The sequence below is a fragment of the Phyllobates terribilis genome, unplaced genomic scaffold (genome assembly GCF_046119375.1).
Source record: "Phyllobates terribilis strain yellow unplaced genomic scaffold, ASM4611937v1 Scaffold_2__4_contigs__length_985480577, whole genome shotgun sequence".
NCBI classification, from domain to species: Eukaryota; Metazoa; Chordata; class Amphibia; order Anura; family Dendrobatidae; genus Phyllobates; species Phyllobates terribilis.
The window spans coordinates 371,930,796-371,951,197 of NW_027362762.1; the positions used below are offsets into that span (position 1 = coordinate 371,930,796).

The window sequence follows — 20,402 nt, forward strand, 5'->3', positions numbered from 1 at the left end:
TGGAGTGACAAATCACGCAGCTCTATCTGGCAGTCTTGGTTTAGCAAATGCCTGGAAAACATTAACTGCCTGACTGCATTGTGCCAACTGTAAAGTTTGGTGGAGGAGGGTAAATGCTGTGGGGTTTTTAAGAGGTGGCCAAAACCCTTTAGTCTCATGGAATGAAATCCTTAATGCTTCACCATGCCAAGACCTTTTGGACAAGCAAATGCTTCCATCTTTGTGGTAACAGTAATGGGAAGGCCCTTTTCTGTTCCAATTTTGTAGAAGGCCTCCCCAGATGCTGTTTTAGCTGAAAAGGAGGATCAAACTCCATATAAATGCCTTTGGATGTCACAAAAGCTCCTGTAGGTGTAACAATACTATTGTCTATATAGTGTAAATATAACAGTATTCATAATGTTTCAGCATGGTTGCTAGCCACGGCTAGCTAGGCGGCTAGCAACCATGCTGACACATTATGAATACTGTGATGTATCAGTGATCTGATGATATTGTGCACTAGGTAGACCGTATGAGCTACCTAGCCCCTGAAGAATCAAGGTAGTAATGATAGATTGATGAAACGCGTAGGGCTATAATAGCTATAGGGCACTAATGCACTAATAGCATATGAAATAAATATACCAAGATTCAAGTGTATGGGAATGCGCAATGACTGAATGAATAAGTAAGGTGCTCTGGGCTATAACAATTAGAGCACCAGATAGTGTCCATTGAATAATACAGCACTACGAAAAGCAAACTACACTGCTCAAAAAATAAAGGGATCACGCAAATAACACATCCTAGATCTGAATGAATGAAATATTCTCATTGAATACTTTGTTTTGTACAAAATTGAATGTGCTGACAACAAAATCACACAAAAATCATCAATGGAAATCAAATTTATTAACCAATGGAGGCCTGGATTTGGAGTCGCCCCCAAAATTAAAGTGGAAAAACACACTACAGGCTGATCCAACTTTGATGTAATGTCCTTAAAACAAGTCAAAATGAGGCTCAGTATTGTGTGTGTGGCCTCCACGTGCCTGTATGACCTCCCTACAACGCCTGGGCATGCTACTGATGAGGTTGCGGATGGTCTCCTATGGGATCTCCTCCCAGACCTCGACTAAAGCATCCGCCAACGCCTGGACAGCCTGTGGTGCAACGTGACATTGGTGAATGGAGCGAGACATGATGTCCCATATGTGCTCAATCGGATTCAGGTCTGGGGAACGGGTGGGCCAGTTCATATCTTCAGTTCCTTCATCTTGCAGTAACTGCTGACACACTCCAGCCACATGAGGTCTGGCATTGTCCTGTATTAGGAGGAACCCAGGGCCAACCGCACCAGCATACGGTCTCACAATGGGTTTGAGGATCTCATATCGGTACCTAATGGCAGTCAGGCTACCTCTGGCGAGCACATGGAGGGCTGTGCGGCCCTCCAAAGAAATGCCACCCCACACCATTACTGACTCACTGCCAAACCGGTCATGCTGGAGGATGTTTCAGGCAGCAGATGGCTCTCCATGGCGTCTCCAGACTCTGTCATGTCTGCCACATGTGCTCAGTGTGACCCTGCTTTCATCTATGAAGATCACAGGGCGCCAGTGGCGACTTTGCCAATCCTGGTGTTCTGTGGCAAATGCCAAGCGTCCTGCACGGTGTTAGGCTGTGAGCAGAACCCCCATCTGTGGACGTCGGGCCCTCATACCAACCTGATGGAGTCGGTTTCTAACCATTTGTGCTGACACATGCACATTTGTGGCCTGCTGGAGGTCAGTTTGCAGGGCTCTGGCAGTGCTCCTCCTGTGCCTCCTTGCAAAAAGGCGGATGTAGCGGTCCTGCTGCTGGGTTGTTGCTCTCCTACGGCACCCTACATGTCTCCTGGTGTACTGGCCTGTCTCCTGGTAGCGCCTCCAGCCTCTGGACACTACGCTGACAGACAAAGCAAACTTTCTTGCCACAGCTCACATTGATGTGCCATCCTGGATGAGCTGCACTACCTGGGCAACTTCTGAGGGTTGTAGAGTCCGTCTCATGCTACCACGAGTGTGAAAGCACAACCAACATTCAGAAGTGACCAAAACAGCAGCCAGAAAGCATTGGTACTGAGATGTGGTCTGTGGTCCCCACCTGCAGAACCACTCCTTTATTGAGGGTGTCTTGATAATTGCCAATAATTTCCATCTATTGTCTATTCCATTTGCACAACAGCTTGTGAAATTGATTGTCAATCAGTGTTGCTTCCTAAGTGGACAGTTTGATTTCACAGAAGTTTGATTTACTTGGTGTTATATTCTGTTGTTTAAGTGTTCCCTTTATTTTTTTTTGAGCAGTGTATATAATCTTATAGTGGTAGGCACTGGGCGTAAGGTGCTAGAGAAGTGTGGAAGCTAGTGGTGATATCAAAAGGAAAATTTAAGTCAATTTAAACCACTGCAATAGGTGATGGTTCCAAGCATAAAAGCCATCAATACATCTGGTGTGTTCCACAACTAGCTATATAATTGATACAGCAGCAACAATACAGTGTACAATATGTACTAGTATCAGATTGGTTTTAATAACTTAGGTACTTGTGTGTTTGTCTATTTTGGATTTTAGTATGAATATATATTAAAAGTAAAATTTTATAAAAATATTACTGCAATTGGATTTGACAGTGAACAAATTTTAAGAATTATTGGGGATACCTAAAAACATGATATAACAGTGAATGACGAAGACACTGGTTCACTTGCTTGATTTTGAACTTTTTGTGATGACATAACCCTGCCTCAGGAACAATCAAACCTGCATGGGCGTGAGTGTCTCAGTACTCTTGTCCATAGAGTGTAGTAGATATCTATTGGCTGACGGCTATCATTCTAGATTGACATCCCCTAGATATACATGCTTGATGGTTTGGCAAAGCTTGGGTGTATATAGCATAGAAACAAGGGAGGTAGCCGCTACCAGCCAACTCTGGCTGCAGATTATCTCCACTGGGAATAAAAGGATGAAACCTATTTTAATCCAACTGGGGAGGTCTAGGACCCTAAACATTACATGATCTGTCAGTCCTGCTGAAATAAGTAGGTTCGGCTCACATTAAAGGGTTTCGCCAGCTGTATTTTAGCTACTGCTAAGGAATAGATTTAAAAAAATGCATATACTGGTACTTACTAGTATATGCATCTGTATTCCAAGACAGACAGCCCTTGTGGATAAGCAGGTGGCCCTACTGAAAAAGATGGCATGTCAATGAAAGTGAATACATGAGGTAACAAGTTAAGCCAGTAGGTGCTTATTTGCGCATCTTACAGTGTGATCAGTAAACCCTGTTGGTCCCTTTAAAACATTGCCCAAACTCTGGGAACAATTTTGCTTTGGGATATGTAGGGTCTTTTCCTTTATTTGCTACAGTAATGTCTCTTGTTTTGGCCTTTTTTTTGCTTTTGGACTAGAAAGAGAAGACGTTTGGCACATGAAATATGTGAGAAGAGCTACAAAGTATCAAATATAAGGAACTGAAACATTTTTAGTTTTTATTTGTAACGTGAAAATAGAAACGGAACTTATATTAAATAATTCTGTTTTTATTGTAGCTTCGCCAGCCCAATTTTGGAATGAGGATCCCGCAAAACCCTTCAGATGACTGTTCCGGAGAAGGCAGTAAAGTAAGTTCTCCACGTAACTGTTTATCCATATTTTTTAAAGTTGTTTTCTTTATTGACTGAGTTAGTGGCTTTATTTTAACAATACTGTATTATGTTTTTTTTACAGAATATGTTTTTCACTATTTAGATATATTAATGTATTGATGTATGCTTATTGTTTGTGCATATTGTATTAGTACTTGTTAGCTGGAATAGTCTTGATTCCTATTTAATCTTATAACCTTTTTTTCTTTGAGCAGAATGAAAATTTCCGTACATTACCTCTCTCCGGTCATGTGGGGTTTGACAGTCTACCGGATCAGCTGGTTAATAGATCAGTCCATGAAGGGTTTTGCTTCAATATTTTATGCATAGGTAAACTATCCATCTATCTATCTACAGTTGTGCTCAAAAGTTTACATACCCCGGCAGAATTTTTCCTTTCTTGGCCTTGTTTCAGAGAATATGACTGATAACAAAAAAGCTTTTTTCTCCACTCATGGTTATTGGTTGGGTGAAGCCATTTATTGTCAAACTACTGTGTTTTCTCTTTTTAAATCTTAATGACAACCTAAAACATCCAAATGACCCTGATCAAAAGTTCACATACCCTGGTGATTTTGGCCTGATAACATGCACAGAATTTGACACAAATGGGTTTGAATGGCTACTAAAGGTAACATCCTAACCTATGACCTGTTTGCTTGTTATCAGTGTGTGTGCATAAAAGCTGAGTGAGATTCTGGGATCCAGACAGACTCTGGCATCTTTCATCCAGCCACTGACATTTCTGGATTGTGAGTCATGGGGAAAGCAAAAGAATTGTCAATGGATCTACGGGAAAAGGTAGCTGAACTGTATAACACAGGAAAGGGATACAAAAAAATTAACCAAGGAATTGATAATGCTAGTCTACTGCGTTCAAAATGTGATTAACAAATGGAAAATCAGGGGCTCTGTAAAAATCAAACCACGGTCAGGTAGACCAACAAAAATTTCAGCCAAAACTGCCTGGAAAATTTTTCAGGATGCAAAGAAAAACCCACAAATAACATCAGCTGAAATTCAGGACTCTCTGAAAACTGGCGGTGTGGCTGTTTCAAGATGTACAATAAGGAGGCACTTGAAGAAAAATGGGCTGCATGGTCGTGTCGCCAGAAGAAAGCCATTACTGCGCAAATGCCACAAAGTATCTCGCCTACAATATGCCAAACAGCACAGAGACAAGCCTCAAAACTTCTGGGACAAGGTAATTTGGAGTGATGAGACCAAAATTTAACTTTTTGGCCACAACCATAAACGTTACATTTGGAGAGAGCTCAACAAGGCCTATGATGAAAGTAACACCATTCCTACTGTGAAGGACGGACGTGGATCGCTGATGTTTTGGGGATATGTGAGCTACAAAGGCACAGGAAACTTGGTAAAAGTTGAAGGAAAGATGAATGCAGCACGTTATCGGCAAATTTGCACTTATCAGCCCGGAAGCTGCTCATAGGACGTACTTAGACGTTCCAACATGACAATGATCCAAAACACAAGGCCAAGTCGACCTGTAATTGGCTACAGCAGAACAAAGTGAAGGTTCTGGAGTGGCGATCTCAGTCTCCTGACCTCAATATCATTGAGCCACTCTGGGGAGATCTCAAGCGCACAGATCATGCTAGACAGCCCAGGAATTTACAGGAACTGGAGGATTTGCCATCTGAGAAAATAAAGAACCTCATCCACAACTACCACAAAAGACTTCAAGATGTTACTGATGTTAGAGGGGGCAACACGCGGTATTAAGAACTGGGATATGTGAACTTTTGATCAGGGTCATTTGGATGTTTTTGGTTGTCATTAAGAGCTAAAAAGAGAAAACACAGTAGTTTGACAATAAATGGCTTCACCCAACTAATAACCATGAGTGGAGAAAAAAGTTTTTTTGTTATTCATATTCTCTGAAACAAGTGCAAGAAAGGAAAAATTCTGCTGGGGTATGTAAACTTTTGAGCACAGCTCTATCTCTCTATCTATCTCTGTTTACCCAATATAAACAAGTATTTATTTTGCTTGGTAACAATAATGAACAAGATAAAGCAACTTGAAGGGGAATACCATCTAAGGGCAGGTTTACACAGACAGATTCCTGTCTAAAACGAGCATTGCTCAATGGTATAACCAGTCAATTGGCACTTGCTAGTAGATCCATTTTCATGTGCAGCAAGGAAACTGTATAGGGGTTAACCATTGCTACTATGATTGTTTGGTCCTCATATATTTTACATATTGTCTGCAGCATATCCTCTGTTTACACATCTTCATTTCCACCTTGTAAGCAGGACAGAAGTAAAAAACCTGCGGAGTGAATGGCAAATGATTCTTGGCCAAGTGTCGTATCACGCCAAGATGATAAAACATTAGCGGCTTAATTCATTAAGACTGGCATTTTGTATGCCAGTCTTAATGAAGGCAACACTGGCATTAGTAGTATGCTTCTTAATGAATTAGGCACATTTTACAACTGTTGTGCACCTCCACCAGAAATGTTAGTCCAGTCGGGGCCTGGAGTTAATATCTGGCATAATTTTGATTAATTTGCCAGGCTGGCCTCACCATGCCTTGTCCCACCACAGCTGTGCCCACTTTGACAGAGCTGGCTAGGACTGGGGTAAAAATAGCAAAAGTTGCAAAAAAATTGAGATATTTCAAGGTGTCTTATGCTCCGTGTTGTCATCATGAAACAAAGTCCCATTTAAGCCTTTTTATGTATCAAAGTCAAAGATAGCTACAGAAAAGATGATCAGTTGTAGAAGTACATGACTTATAAATATGACATACAGAGTGGCCTTCCATACAGCAACAGCTGTAAAGGCCATGAAATACTCTGACTGCATTGCTTCATTAGATTCATATCATGTTTCTTATTTATAGCAGTTCTGCTATCTTCCACATCTCAGTATCAGTCGTACATTTTCTGAGTTCCTTCTACCATCACCAGAGAACTTCTATGTTGTGTATGGAGAGGAAAAGCAGGAGCAGGGATTGATCTTCTCTGGAGTACACACTTCTGCTTAATCTTTGGCTGGATTTCATCCAGTCGGATCTGGCACACATCCTGTAATGAAATGTTAGTGCCCAACCCTTTTTCTTGTAGTTTTGTCACAAATACAGTTTGTTTTATTTAGTGATATACAATTTGTGTGAGATTGCTAATATTTTTTTTGAAAGTGGGGAACCTTTATTGCATTTCAATCTATATAAACAGGGGGATGAGAGAGCTGAAAAGTGGAGTCTCTGCAGGCGTGTTTTGGTGAGAGCTTTTCTTTTCAGAAAAGGATAGTTATTAGAGAGAACCTGTCATTTGCCATACATAGTTAATTTTTATCCTGGTCTATTATTTTCTGCTTTTAACTTGCCTATTATAAATAGTATATTTTGATAGAGCGGATGCTTATGCGTGCTGTTGTACTGAATGTTTGGTTTTTTTAAACTTGGAAAAGTTAGAGATTTAAACTTTAGTCTTTTTAAATAGTTTTTTATTTTTACTTTACTTTGTAGTCTCTTTAGGGGATTGGAAGGTATAAATTGTTCTATTATGAAGCCCATAGACTTGACATTATAGAGGGACTAAGATGCCAGCAATGGAGCCTCCAGTAGGCTTCAGTGGTAACCCATCGGCACCTCATGATCACATCATACCAACAGCCAAGCTATATAAATGCTGTTGTCAGTAAATGGTTAAACAGCCACTGTTGGAGCTGTTGTTATAGGCAGATGCCAGCTGTATAACATACTTGGTATGATGCTGGCTCACCATCTGAGCCCACTATATACAACCCCTGAGTCCAAATGGCATAAATTAACATTATGTGATATTAAAGGGGTTACAAAAATGACATGTTTATAGCAAGTAACTGGTCTTTTTTATGAGTTAGAGGAAGCAATTTTTTGAGGGATATTACAGAAATACTGGATCACTGCTCTGCATACATATATTTAGTTGTTGTGCTACAATGGGATCTAATAACAAAATTTTACAGCAATATTAAAATAAATAAAGCCGGGTTCAGACGGCCATATTTCATGGTTCATATAGAGACCGCAGTACTTGGACTGATCACAGGTTTCCTTACATGAACTTACATCCTCGTAGGCATATATGAAGCTGTAATTACAGGTCAGGAAAGACCCTCAGTCAGTCTGGGCATGGTGGTCCGTATACAAATTGTGAAATATGTCCATCTGAACCTGGCCTAAGAAAAGCGCTTAATGCCTAGGTGTTTCATGTAAGTGATAATTCACAGTTTGCGATTAATAAGCATGTGGTTTTAGGGATTGCTAGGTTTAAAAAAAAATATATATATATATATACAGTACAGACCAAAAGTTTGGACACACCTTCTCATTTAAAGATTTTTCTGTATTTTCATGACTTTGAAAATTGTACATTCACACTGAAGGCATCACAACTATGAATTAACACATGTGGAATTATATACTTAACAAAAAAGTGTGAAACAACTGAAAATGTGTCTTATATTCTAGGTTCTTCAAAGTAGCCACCTTTTGCTTTGATGACTGCTTTGCACACTCTTGGCATTCTCTTGATGAGCTTCAAGAGGTAGTCACCGGAAATGGTTTTCACTTCACAGGTGTGCCCTGTCAGGTTTAATAAGTGGGATTTCTTGCCTTATAAATGGGGTTGGGACCATCAGTTGTGTTGTGCAGAAGTCAGGTGGATACACAGCTGATAGTCCTACTGAATAGACTGTTAGAATTTGTATTATGGCAAGAAAAAAGCTGCTAAGTAAAGAAAAACGAGTGGCCATCATTACTTTAAGAAATTAAGGTCAGTCAGTCCGAAAAATTGGGCAAACTTTGAAAGTGTCCCCAAGAGCAGTTGCAAAAACCATCAAGTGCTACAAAGAAACTGGCTCACATGAGGACCGAACCAGGAAAGGAAGACCAAGAGTCACCTCTGCTTCTGAGGATAAGTTTATCCAAGTCACCAGCCTCAGAAATCGCAGGTTAACAGCAGCTCGGATTAGAGACCAGGTCAATGCCACACAGAGTTCTAGCAGCAGACACATCTCTTCAACAACTGTTAAGAGGAGGCTTTGTGCAGCCGGCCTTCATGATAAAATAGCTGCTAGGAAACCACTGCTAAGGACAGGCAACAAGCAGAAGAGACTTGTTTGGGCTAAAGAACACAAGGAATGGACATTAGACCAGTGGAAATCTGTGCTTTGGTCTGATGAGTCCAAATTTGAGATCTTTGGTTCCAACCACCATGTCTTTGTGCGACGCAGAAAAGGTGAACGGATGGACTCTACATGCCTGGTTCCCACCGTGAAGCATGGAGGAGGAGGTGTGATGGTGTGGGGGTGCTTTGCTGATGACACTGTTGGGGATTTATTCAAAATTGAAGGCATACTGAACCAGCATGGCTACCACAGCATCTTGCAGCGGCATGCTATTCCATCCGGTTTGCGTTTAGTTGGACCATCATTTATTTTTCAACAGGACAATGACCCCAAACACACCTCCAGGCTGTGTAAGGGCTATTTGACCAAGAAGGAGAGTGATGGAGTGCTACGCCAGATGACCTGGCCTCCACAGTCGCCAGACCTGAACCCAATCGAGATGGTCTGGGGTGAGCTGGACCGCAGAGTGAAGGCAAAAGGGCCAACAAGTGCTAAGCATCTCTGGGAACTCCTTCAAGATTGTTGGAAGACCATTTCCGGTGACTACCTCTTGAAGCTCATCAAGAGAATGCCAAGAGTGTGCAAAGCAGTCATCAAAGCAAAAGGTGACTTCTTTGAAGACCCTAGAATATAAGACATATTTTCAGTTGTTTCACACTTTTTTGTTAAGTATATAATTCAACATGTGTTAATTCATAGTATTGATGCCTTCAGTGTGAATGTACAATTTTCAAAGTCATGAAAATACAGAAAAATCTTTAAATGAGCAGGTGTGTCCAAACTTTTGGTCTGTACTGTGTGTGTGTATATATATATATATAAAATTATTGTGGTTAGTCATTGACTTCAATGGGCAAAACAGCATTGAAAACCACTTGTAAGAACTGTCTGCTATACACTCCGAACCACAAATAGTCTTCGACCTGTTTCTTCACCATAAAGCAAAAATATTCTTTAATAAACAACCCAGTCACCCTTTGGGCAATGTGAATAAACCAAGCAAGGCTACTAACTAATTGCTGAATTCATATCTCAAACACTTTATCTGGTTCTTACTTTAGGGGAGACTGGGATTGGCAAGTCAACACTGATCAACACCCTGTTCAATACTAATTTTGAAGAAAATGAATCAAGTCATTTTGAGCCTTCTGTAAAGTTAAAAGCCCAAACATATGACCTCCTTGAGAGCAATGTGCGCTTGAAGCTGACTATTGTGAATACGGTGGGCTTTGGGGACCAGATAAACAAAGAAGACAGGTAATGTTCTGCACAACTTGCCTTGCAATGGATATTTAAACTGGGAAATGTAGAGGACTCGGCTCTCCTGACATGCCTGTTATAGTAAATATTTGCATTCTTTATGACGTAATAATGCTGGAGCATCGTTTCTTCTGTGTTCTGCTGTTTCTCTGTTATTCCTTCTGGGAATACATGAATAAATTTGACACCTGGGTTTACCATTCTCCCTTTCAATGAAGTATGTCCCTGCACTGTCATAAGTGATACGATAGCGTCAGATTGTGTAGAGAAGAGCATCCGTGGTTTGGGAAATGATACTGCTCAGTCAGCAATTAATTTTATACATTTCCAGTAAGAGTAACAGGGGAGCAGCAAAATGCAGAAAAAATACTCCAGCATTGCTGTTTCACAGGGAATACAAGTACCATATTCACTAAAACAGACATGTCAACAGAGCTAAATCGTCCAGTGGCCATATAACTGAAAAGCCATCGGCCCATGCCATTTAGCTGACGGCTTTCATCTAACCCCACATACTCTGCTGTACCCACTACCAACACTGCTGTTATCTGCTTTTCTCCCTTGAGAAATAGAGGATAGGGCATATTACACATCAACATAGAGCACTCTTTAACCTTTTTTTTTTCTTTCTTAACCCATACATACCAAATTCTCATGTTTTAAAGGGGTTGTTCATCTTCGGAGACATTTATTATTTTTGCTTAAAAGCTTGTATTTGGGGCTAAAATTCATTTTGCACTTGGGTTTCATTACAAATTTTGCATCGTTTTGCATTTGAAGGCTCTTTGTTTCCCTGCACATTCCACTTTGATGTGGTCTATGGTCATCAATCAGCTGAGAGCAGCTCAGAAAAAGACAGATCTAAACGTTACAAACTCCCTGTCAGACAGTTATAGAGTCCTGACTGACGGATTCTCGATTAACTCACTCTGCAGTCAGTAATAAGCAGAACAACCAGAGACTATAAAAGGCAAAAGGTGAACATGTTTTAATGAAACCCAATGGCAAAATAGATTTTAATAACATGCATGTAAAGGAGTTTGCCACTACTTTATTATTTCTCTTTCATGTGTACTAACTGCAATAGATAAGCTCTTTTGTAAATACTTTGCGTTCCCAAATCTTTTTGTAACTTGAGATTCTCACCTGGTTACATAATGCCTGGCTGAGAATTCTCTGACTTCTTGTGATGTTAGGTCAGATTGTCCCTGACTTTGGAATTTGGCGTGACATCAGTCATGTGACTTTCATGCTGAGGGTGTGGGCGGGGCTCTATTCAGCAGAGCTCACTCACTGCTTTTGTGCATACAGTTGGAGACACAGCTCCCTGCACATTTCTCCATCCAGAGCACTCTCTTGTATCTATATGCTGTTGTTCTGGTGCTTTGTGTTAGTTCTCTGCACTCTTTCAGTGGCTTTCCTGCAGCAGTGACCTGGACAGGATGTTGTGCTGAGGCTGTGCGCTTCGCTTAGGGAGCCGTGGGACGGGTTTAGGTGGAGTTACCGGGGGTGTCATCACTGCTGGGTTGTAGCTCAGCACAAGAGCTGATGGAAAATATAGTCGGAAGGGAGCAGGGGATTCTTAAAATGATGTGTTGACTGTGACAGCAAAGCTGATGCCAGTTTACAGGAAGTGAAACGGGCATAAAACAACGTGAATATTGGTAGAAAAGGTATATGGGAGTTCTTTAGGGCATTATTGTTTGCCATTTATGGCAAAAAAACAGTAACTGAGTTAGTGTAGTGGACAACCTCTTTAAGTAAGAAAAAAAATATCCTCATAGGTGGACAACCCTTTTAAAGGCTGTTTTCTTCATTGTACCAGCCTTATGTCGCCTATGACATAAGGATGTAAAATATCCCACTCTTTGGACATAGAGTCAGATGGGTTTCTCATAGGCCAAAAAAGGTATACTACAGCACACTGCCCCGACATATGTAGAATGATTGCCCATTTGACATACTCTGCATCAGTATGCAGGAGCAGACATTTTTTGGCATATTAGCAATGCATCTGACTGTGTGTCCAAAGAGTGTGGTGCGTTGCAGCCTTCCGTCAGTGAAGGCCAATAGATACGCTTAGGCCACGGCCCCACTATCAGTATTTGGTCAGTATTTTTTTCTCAGGAGTGGGTGATAAATGCAGAATTGGTGACTTGTTTCAATTATACCTTTTCTCTTATTGTTCCTCATCTGGTTTTGGCTCCCACTCCTGAGAAAAAATACGGACCAAATACTGATAGTGTGGCCATGGCCTTAAAGTTATACACTGGAGGCATTCCATACACATACTAATGGCTAGAACAAGTCGTGGACAGACCCTCATGTGTACGGTGTTCTTGAGAAGAGCAGACGGGTGGAATTCGCCTGATAAAGACGTTGCATGCACATACCCTAGAAGAGATAAATAGGCGGCCTCATACATACGGATCAGTTGGGGCCTCTTTGGTGAGCACAGTTATATCAGCTGTTGAGTGAGTCTTTTCAACTGTTGTAGCCAACATTTTATTCTCTTCCAGCTACATGCCCATCGTGGACTATATTGACACACAGTTTGAAGCCTATTTACAAGAAGAGTTGAAGATAAAAAGATTATTGTACAAGTTCCATGACACTCGCATTCATGTGTGCCTTTACTTCATCGCGCCCACTGGACATTCCCTCAAGTCTCTTGATCTCATAACCATGAAGAAGCTAGAAAGCAAGGTACTATGTTCTGATGACCTGAATCATTGATAGTTAGTCTTCATTGATTTAGCTGAAGCTTGACATTTTGCAAAGGATCCCATCTTATACCGGTTTAGGGGACTTTAAGCTCATCATATGACTTTAAAGGAAACCTGTCATTAGATTCATGCTGCCTGACCCACAAGCAGCATGAATCAGACACTGGTTGTGCTATTGCCGCCTGGTATGTTTTACTGTGAAATACTGTGGTTTTCTGAGTAAATATACTTTAAAAAGCTGTCTGACTCTTTAACCCCTTCCAAACATCCGCCGTACATGTAGGGCACAAGTCAGGAGCGGGTGTACGCTCATGAGCCCCCTCCATACCCGTCAAATAATGTCTGTGATACACAGCCAGAACATGCCTTTGACAGCCACTGGTGAAACAGAGCTCAGCCCACAACTGTTAACCTGTTAATGCCGCTGTCAAGATTGACAAGGCCATTTAACAGTGAGCCGACATAGGAGTGTGTCATTCTATACACCCATCTGCTGTCCAGCGATGTCATCGCGGGGCGCCAATGGATTGCTATGATAACCGGGGTCTATTGAAGATCTCTGTGCCTGTCATCACAAAGCTCTGTTGAAACCCAGCTTGTGGCTGGGATTCAAAGGAGACTGTGATTTTTTTCTGTATACAGCAATATTGTGGTATTGCTGTATATAGTACAAACGAGCAGATGATCGCAGGTTCAAGTTCCGTAAGGAAACTAATAAATTGAAGTTAAGTGAAAAGTAAAAAAAAAAAAAAAAAAAAAAAGTTTTAAAAACATGAAAAAAATAAAAGATCCAATCACCCTCCTTTTCCCCATTAAAAATAAAGATATTACAAAAATAAAAAAATACACATGTGACATTGGTGCGTCCATAAAAGTCAAATCTATCCAAATATAAAATTAATTAACACAAATGGTAAACGCTGTAAACAGAAAAAAATTCAAACCGAAAAATTGTAGGTATTTTTGGTCTGTACAAACGCTGCAAAAAATGCTGCAAGTAGCAATCAAAATGTCATATCTAACCCAAAAAAAAACAATGTCTCACCCCACAAAAATTTAAAATGTTTCAGGTCTCGGAAAATGGCAAACAGTCAAAAAAAATGTTTTTTTTTTACAAATTTTCCTTTTTTTTCCTTGTTTCTTTTTTACTAAAATAATAAAAAAACTAAACAAGTTTGGTATCGCCACAATCGTCCTGCCGAGGAGAATCATAAGGTAATTTTTGCCTCACAATGTAAGTCATAAAACAGTTCCCAAAAAACAGTTAATTAAATAATTATATGAAAACAATGATTTTTTTTTCCTGTTTTCCAGTACAGTATGTGGTAAAATGAATGTTATTATTAAAAAGTACAACTCATCCTGCAGAAGACAAGCCCTCATACTTCTAAGTGAAAAAAAAAAAAAAAAGTTATGGCTATTGGAAGAAGGGGAAAGAAAATTAAAAATGGAAAGTGGCCATGTCTGGAAGGGGTTAAAGTATGCTTACTCTTACAGAATAAAACGTACCAGGCTGTAATCGTGCAGCCAGTGTCTGATTCATCCGGCTCGTGGTTCGGATAGCATGAATCTGATGGCAGGTTCATCTTAAATAAGTGAAGGTTACAACATTGGGCGGTCATCACATATCTGTCAGTCACAGCGATCATCACACATCTGTCAGTCACAGCAGAGACTAGTTCTGGTGCCACTGAAAATCCCAAGGTACTATGGAACAGAGAAATGACAGTATTTAGCACAGCTATTATGTATTGTTCATTTTAGTGTTCCATTCTGTAGACTGACGTTCTATCCAGGGGTCCACATGAGTTGTCTTTTATCTCACATGTGGAATGTGCTCCTTCTCAGGTGAATATCATACCTGTCATTGCTAAAGCAGATGTGATCTCAAAGTCAGAGTTACAGAAGTTCAAAACCAAGCTGATGAGTGAGCTGGTGAGCAATGGCGTACAGATCTACCAGTTTCCGACTGATGATGAGACCATCAGCAAGCTGAATGCGTCAATGAATGTAAGTCTCCAGTAATGTGCATTTACATCATTAGTCGTCCATCTCTGTCCCCATTATGGGTTGTTGTATTTTATGGTCCTGACATTACAATGCCTAACAAGTTAAACTTTTTTTCTGCTTTTCCGTTAGTAAGTATTGTAATATGTAGAGTAAACTACCGTATTTTTCGGACCATAAGACGCACCTAGGTTTTAGAGGAGGAAAATAGAAAAAAAAATGTAAGCAAAAAATGTGGTCACGATGCACTGTTAAGGGGGAGCGGGTCTGCTGCTGACACTAGAATAGGGGTAATGTCCCCCAATTCTGATATCCCCCCATCCTGGTAGATATGCCCCCCCCCTTCCTATTATACGTGGCTCCCATCCCCATCCTGATATGCATGGCACCCCTCCATCCTGATATCCATGGCACCCCGCATCCTTATCCTGGTATGCATGGCACCCCTCATCCCTATCCTGGTATGCATGGCACCCCTCATCCCTATCCTGGTATGCATGGCACCCCTCATCCCTATCCTGGTATGCATGGCACCCCTCATCCTTATCCTGGTATGCATGGCACCCCTCATCCCTATCCTGGTATGCATGGCACCCCTCATCCTTATCCTGGTATGCATGGCACCCCTCATCCTTATCCTGGTATGCATGGCACCCTTCATCCTTATCCTGGTATGCACGGCACCCTTCATCCTTATCCTGGTATGCATGGCACCCTTCATCCTTATCATAGTATGCATGGTCTCCCTAATCCCCATCAGGCTGCACATAAAAAATAAACACTCCTACTCACCTTTCTTCTCTCTCCTCCAGCGCTGCATCCTGTCTGCCCGCACTGATCTCTACATGTGAGCCGCGCATGACGTCACTGCCATACGCGGCTCTCAAGGAGAGATCAGCTGCCGGAAGTCACTGCTCCCCACGCCGGGACTGTGTGCGCGGGGAGCAGTGACTTCATGCTCCTTAATAGCGGCACACAGCGTAGCCGCAGCACGGCTCCTGCTTCTGCCGTGCGAAAGCGTGTGCCCGCTATTAAAGGGCATGAATATTCACCCCCTCACCACACACATGGGCATGGAGAGGGGGTGAATATTTATGCCCTTTAATAGCGGGCACACGCGATCGCCCGGCAGCAGCAGGAGCCGCGCTGCTGATACACTGTGTGCCGCTATTAAGGAGCATGAATATTCAGTGCTCCCCACGCCTATGAGCGTGGGGAGCAGTGAATATTAATTTTCTTTAGCAGCGGGGACAGTGTAGGCTGCTGTAGGCGGCTACTGCCTCCTGAGCCCCGTTCCTCCACCGCAATCGCTCCCCCCAGCACAATATATAAATATATATATATATATATATATATATATATATATATATATATATATATTTTATACCCCCCAGCAACATTCGGACTATAAGACGCATCCCCCATTTTCCTTCAAAATTTTGGAGGAAAAAAGTGCATCTTATAGTCCGAAAAATACGGTAGTTGTACGATAACTTGAGACTGCGATAAATGTTTGTTAATTTGCCTTTTTTTTATTTTTCTTGCCTCAGACTCAGCTTCCTTTTGCAGTAGTTGGGAGTATGGAGGAAGTTAAGATTGGAAACAAAATGGTAAAGGCTCGGCAGTATCCATGGGGTACTGTGCAAGGTAAAGAAATACACCTTCTTCATATTCAAGACTATGCTTGTAACAAAAAGCTGTGTCTAGCCAAAATTTAGCATCTCTCGAATAAATTTCCCCTCTGATTCTGCATGCGATACAGTTGTAAGAGCTGTAGTTTCAATATGATTCTGCTTAGTTTCCATATGTGGGAGAAATGGACCAGGCTTCATGTAGACATTGCAATTCTCCACAGACATTTGAGCGTGCTGCAAATTTGCTGTTTTTTTTTTTTAGATACCCAAAAGTGATAATTTGCATTTTGGGCAAACAACTCCTTTCTCTCCCAAATTTTATGCCACTTTTTGGGCGTAAAAGCTTTGATAAATCGGGGACATTGTCTCGTTATTTGACAGCAGTTTTGTTATCTTCACTTCTACAGAGTGGGCCATTTATATGGATACACCTAAATTAAATGGGAATGGTTGGTGACATTAACTTCCTGTTTGTGGCACATTAGTATATGGGAGGGGGAAAACTTTTCCTGATGGGTGGTGGCCATTTTGGAGTCTGTCATTTTGGATCCAACTTTATTTTTTTCAATGGGAAGAGGGTCATGTGACACATCAAACTTATTGAGAATTTCATAAGAAAAACAATGGTGTGCTTGGTTTTAACTTAACTTTATTCTTTCATGAGTTTTTTACAAGTTTATGACCACTTATAAAATGTGTTCAAAGTGCTGCCCATTGTGTTGGATTGTCAATGCAACCCTCTTCTCCCACTCTTGACACACTGATAGCAACACCACAGAAGAAATGCTAGCACAGGCTTCCACTATCCGTTGTTTCAGATGCAGCACATCTCGTATCTTGATGGTATGGTGTGGTATATAGGGTGCAAAGATAGTGGGGCCATTCTTCATCAATGGAAACCTCAATGCCACTGGATATCTGAAATTGCTACATGATGATGTGTTGCCCTCTTTATGAACTGAAGATGGCACGTCCCTGAGTTTTTCCAACAAGATGGTGCACCACCACATTATGGGTGTCAAGTTCGAGCATTCCTACATGAACAGTTTACTGGAAAGTGGATTGGTCGTCGTGGGCCAGTTGAATGGCCACCACGGTCTCCCGATCTGACCCCCTTAGACTTTTATCTTTGGGGTCATCTGAAGGCGTTTGTCTATGCTGTGAAGTTGATATCACCAACCATTCCCATTTAATTTAGGTGTATCCATATAAATGGCCCACCCTGTACATCTATCAATAATTTCAGTATCCATTGTAGAAAATGCAGTTGAACTGAATGTACAGTTGACCACAGAAATCAGCGTTTATTAAGACTGGCTGATCCCCTAAATGGCTAAAGTTTATATATTGCATTAACATCTCAGACTGCCATCATAATGAATGAGCATTGAACTAGTGTGTTCCTTAGAATAGACCCAGCTGTATAACTGGTTTTGGTTTAGAAAGTAAATCCCATTAATTATCTTGTGAGCAGTAAATACGTTACACTTTCTAGGGTTATGTAAGGTGAACAGACTGGTGGGATACTCACCATTGTCATTAAGTCTAGTGAGTTGTACCTTCTTGTAAAGGCTTTTAGACTTTTTTTTGACTGATGCTTTCTACTGTTAAAATTTTGTGAAAACTAATGTGTCCACCACCTGCAGATGAATGAATGCAAAATATTAGATCTTACACATGAGCGTATTTTGGTCAGTATTTATATCAGTATTTGTTAAGCTGTTATTTGTTCTTCCAGGAAAAATGGACGATTCTTAGGCTATGTGCCCGCGTTGCATTTATGAAGCAGAAAATTTCTGCTGCATAAATGAAAGCCCTCTCCCGGAAAAACGCATGCGGAATTCCGCACGCGTTTATCGCGCATTTTTCGTGCGTTTATCACGCGTTTTCCACATGCGGAATTGCCTTGCGTTTTTTATGCACTGGACAAAGGCAATTCCGCTTGCGGAAACGCAAAATTAAATGACATGCTGCGGATTTTTGAACGCGGCATAAACGCTGCGGAAAAATCCGCAGCATGTGCATAGAACTTGCGGAATCCCATTGGGGACCATGGGGTGTGGATATACATGCGTTTTTCAAGCGTTTACGCTGCGGAAATTCCGCAGCATATACGATTGAAAAATGCTACGTGGGCACACAGCCTATATGCGTATGATCTGTATGTTTATTTTTTACATGCAGAGTTAAAAAAAATAATAAAAGGCCTAATACAGTCTTGTATGTAATCTTTGCAATGGATCCACCTATATAATGTGCCGTTATGGGATCAGTTTTTTACGCATCGATTATGTTGTGTTTTCTTTTCTTTCACATGGTCATCTGGCCTGTGTTGAAAGCTGTCATCTGAACTAGCCCATCCAATTACATTGGTACATGTGGTGTGGGCTATCCGTTTTCCACATGATCAGGAGTCAGACTGTAAATCCACTCCTCTGAATGAGCCCTAAATCAAAGGGAAAATAAATAGAGAAACACTATAAGGCTACATACCCACAATGAGCTTTTAGTGAGTTTTTGATGTTGCAGATTTTCTGCACCATTTCTGCCCCCATTAAGTAAAATAGCTTACTTGCATTTTTTTAAAAAATACGCAGCGTAAAAAACTCACCAAAAACTCATCGTGGAAATGTAGCCTAAGAATGACTTCACATGTGCATGTTTTACGGTTCATGCACAGATTGTAATGCCCAGACCCACCGAGGGTCTCTTCACCTGAATGAACAGCCTTATATATGCCTATTAGGGTGTAAATTTGGGTTAGGAGACCAAGGGTCAGTCCGCACATTGCAGTACACGCACAGTGTGTGAATTCAGCCTAAGGCCACGTTCAGTATTCGGTCAGTATTTTACCTCAGTATTTGTAAGCCAAAACCAGGAGAGGGTGATAAATACAGAAGTGGTGACGTGTTTCTATTATACTTTTCCTCTGATTGTTCCTCTCCTGGTTTTGCCTTACAAACACTGATGTAAAATACTGACCAAATACTGAATGTGTGAACGTGACCTAATAGAAAGATTTGTAAATCTTCCATGTTTTGGACCTACCCCTTTAATTTTTGGGAACACTTAGGCAAGCTGTGAATGTGTGTTATGAATTTATGTTGCTCATTATGTTGTCTGCCATTTTCTTACTAGTGGAAAACGAAAATCACTGTGATTTTGTAAAGTTGCGTGAGATGTTGATTTGCACTAATATGGAAGACTTAAGGGAACAGACCCACAGCAAGCATTATGAATTATATCGCCGCTGCAAGTTAGAGGAAATGGGATTTCAAGATATGGGTCCTGGAGATAAGCCAGTAAGGTAGGCATTTTATTTCATATGTGGCCAAGCTGATTTTTCTCTGAATCTAATAAGTCATCCAAAGTAGGCAACATACTGTGGAATGAGGGATCTATTTTTTCTTTTTTTATTTCTGTGCTTATTTGTAATACATTCCACATCACTCACAATAATTGCAGTGATTCAGCTGTACGCTGCCAGACTACTTCCATGCCTAGTAACACTTTCCTTACAGTCATGATTGAGCATGTCGGAAATAAATTAACTATATGACTGATGGCAATCTCTTTACTTATCTGTGCAGTTATCATTAATGTTCTTTTGACTGGTTATGTGTAGCCTGAGGGAACGAGCAGCCTGTTAACATGCAGTTGTGAGCAGAGACTGATTCCTTATTGAGCAGACATACTGACGTGCCCGTGGTTGGTTTCATACACCCCTACTGTTTTATTAACTGAGCGGCATTGCTAAACTTTCCTCTGGTTTGCGTTTGCAGTACATAAAATATTAGGAAATTTCATTGGGAGGAATTGACCGTAGGCACAAGCTGAATAATGAGGTATACAGCAGTCTATGGGATGCAGATATGCCAGATCGTGTCAGACAGTCATTTGTTACCCAATGCTGTGTCAGACTTGCAAAACTGCAGAATTCACTTTAAAGGG

General features: G+C 41.0%; 1 protein-coding gene across 1 annotated transcript in view; it reads left to right on the top strand.

Moving 5' to 3' along the window:
- The window catches only part of SEPTIN10 (septin 10), an 82,552-nt gene that overhangs the window by 22,126 nt on the left and 40,024 nt on the right, over positions 1-20,402 (top strand). The window contains exons 2-8 of the mRNA XM_073664744.1: positions 3,582-3,653; positions 3,893-4,007; positions 9,886-10,081; positions 12,604-12,790; positions 14,659-14,820; positions 16,368-16,464; positions 19,590-19,758. Coding sequence (XP_073520845.1) covers positions 3,582-3,653; positions 3,893-4,007; positions 9,886-10,081; positions 12,604-12,790; positions 14,659-14,820; positions 16,368-16,464; positions 19,590-19,758 — 998 coding nt within the window. The remainder of the gene's footprint in view (positions 1-3,581; positions 3,654-3,892; positions 4,008-9,885; positions 10,082-12,603; positions 12,791-14,658; positions 14,821-16,367; positions 16,465-19,589; positions 19,759-20,402) is intronic.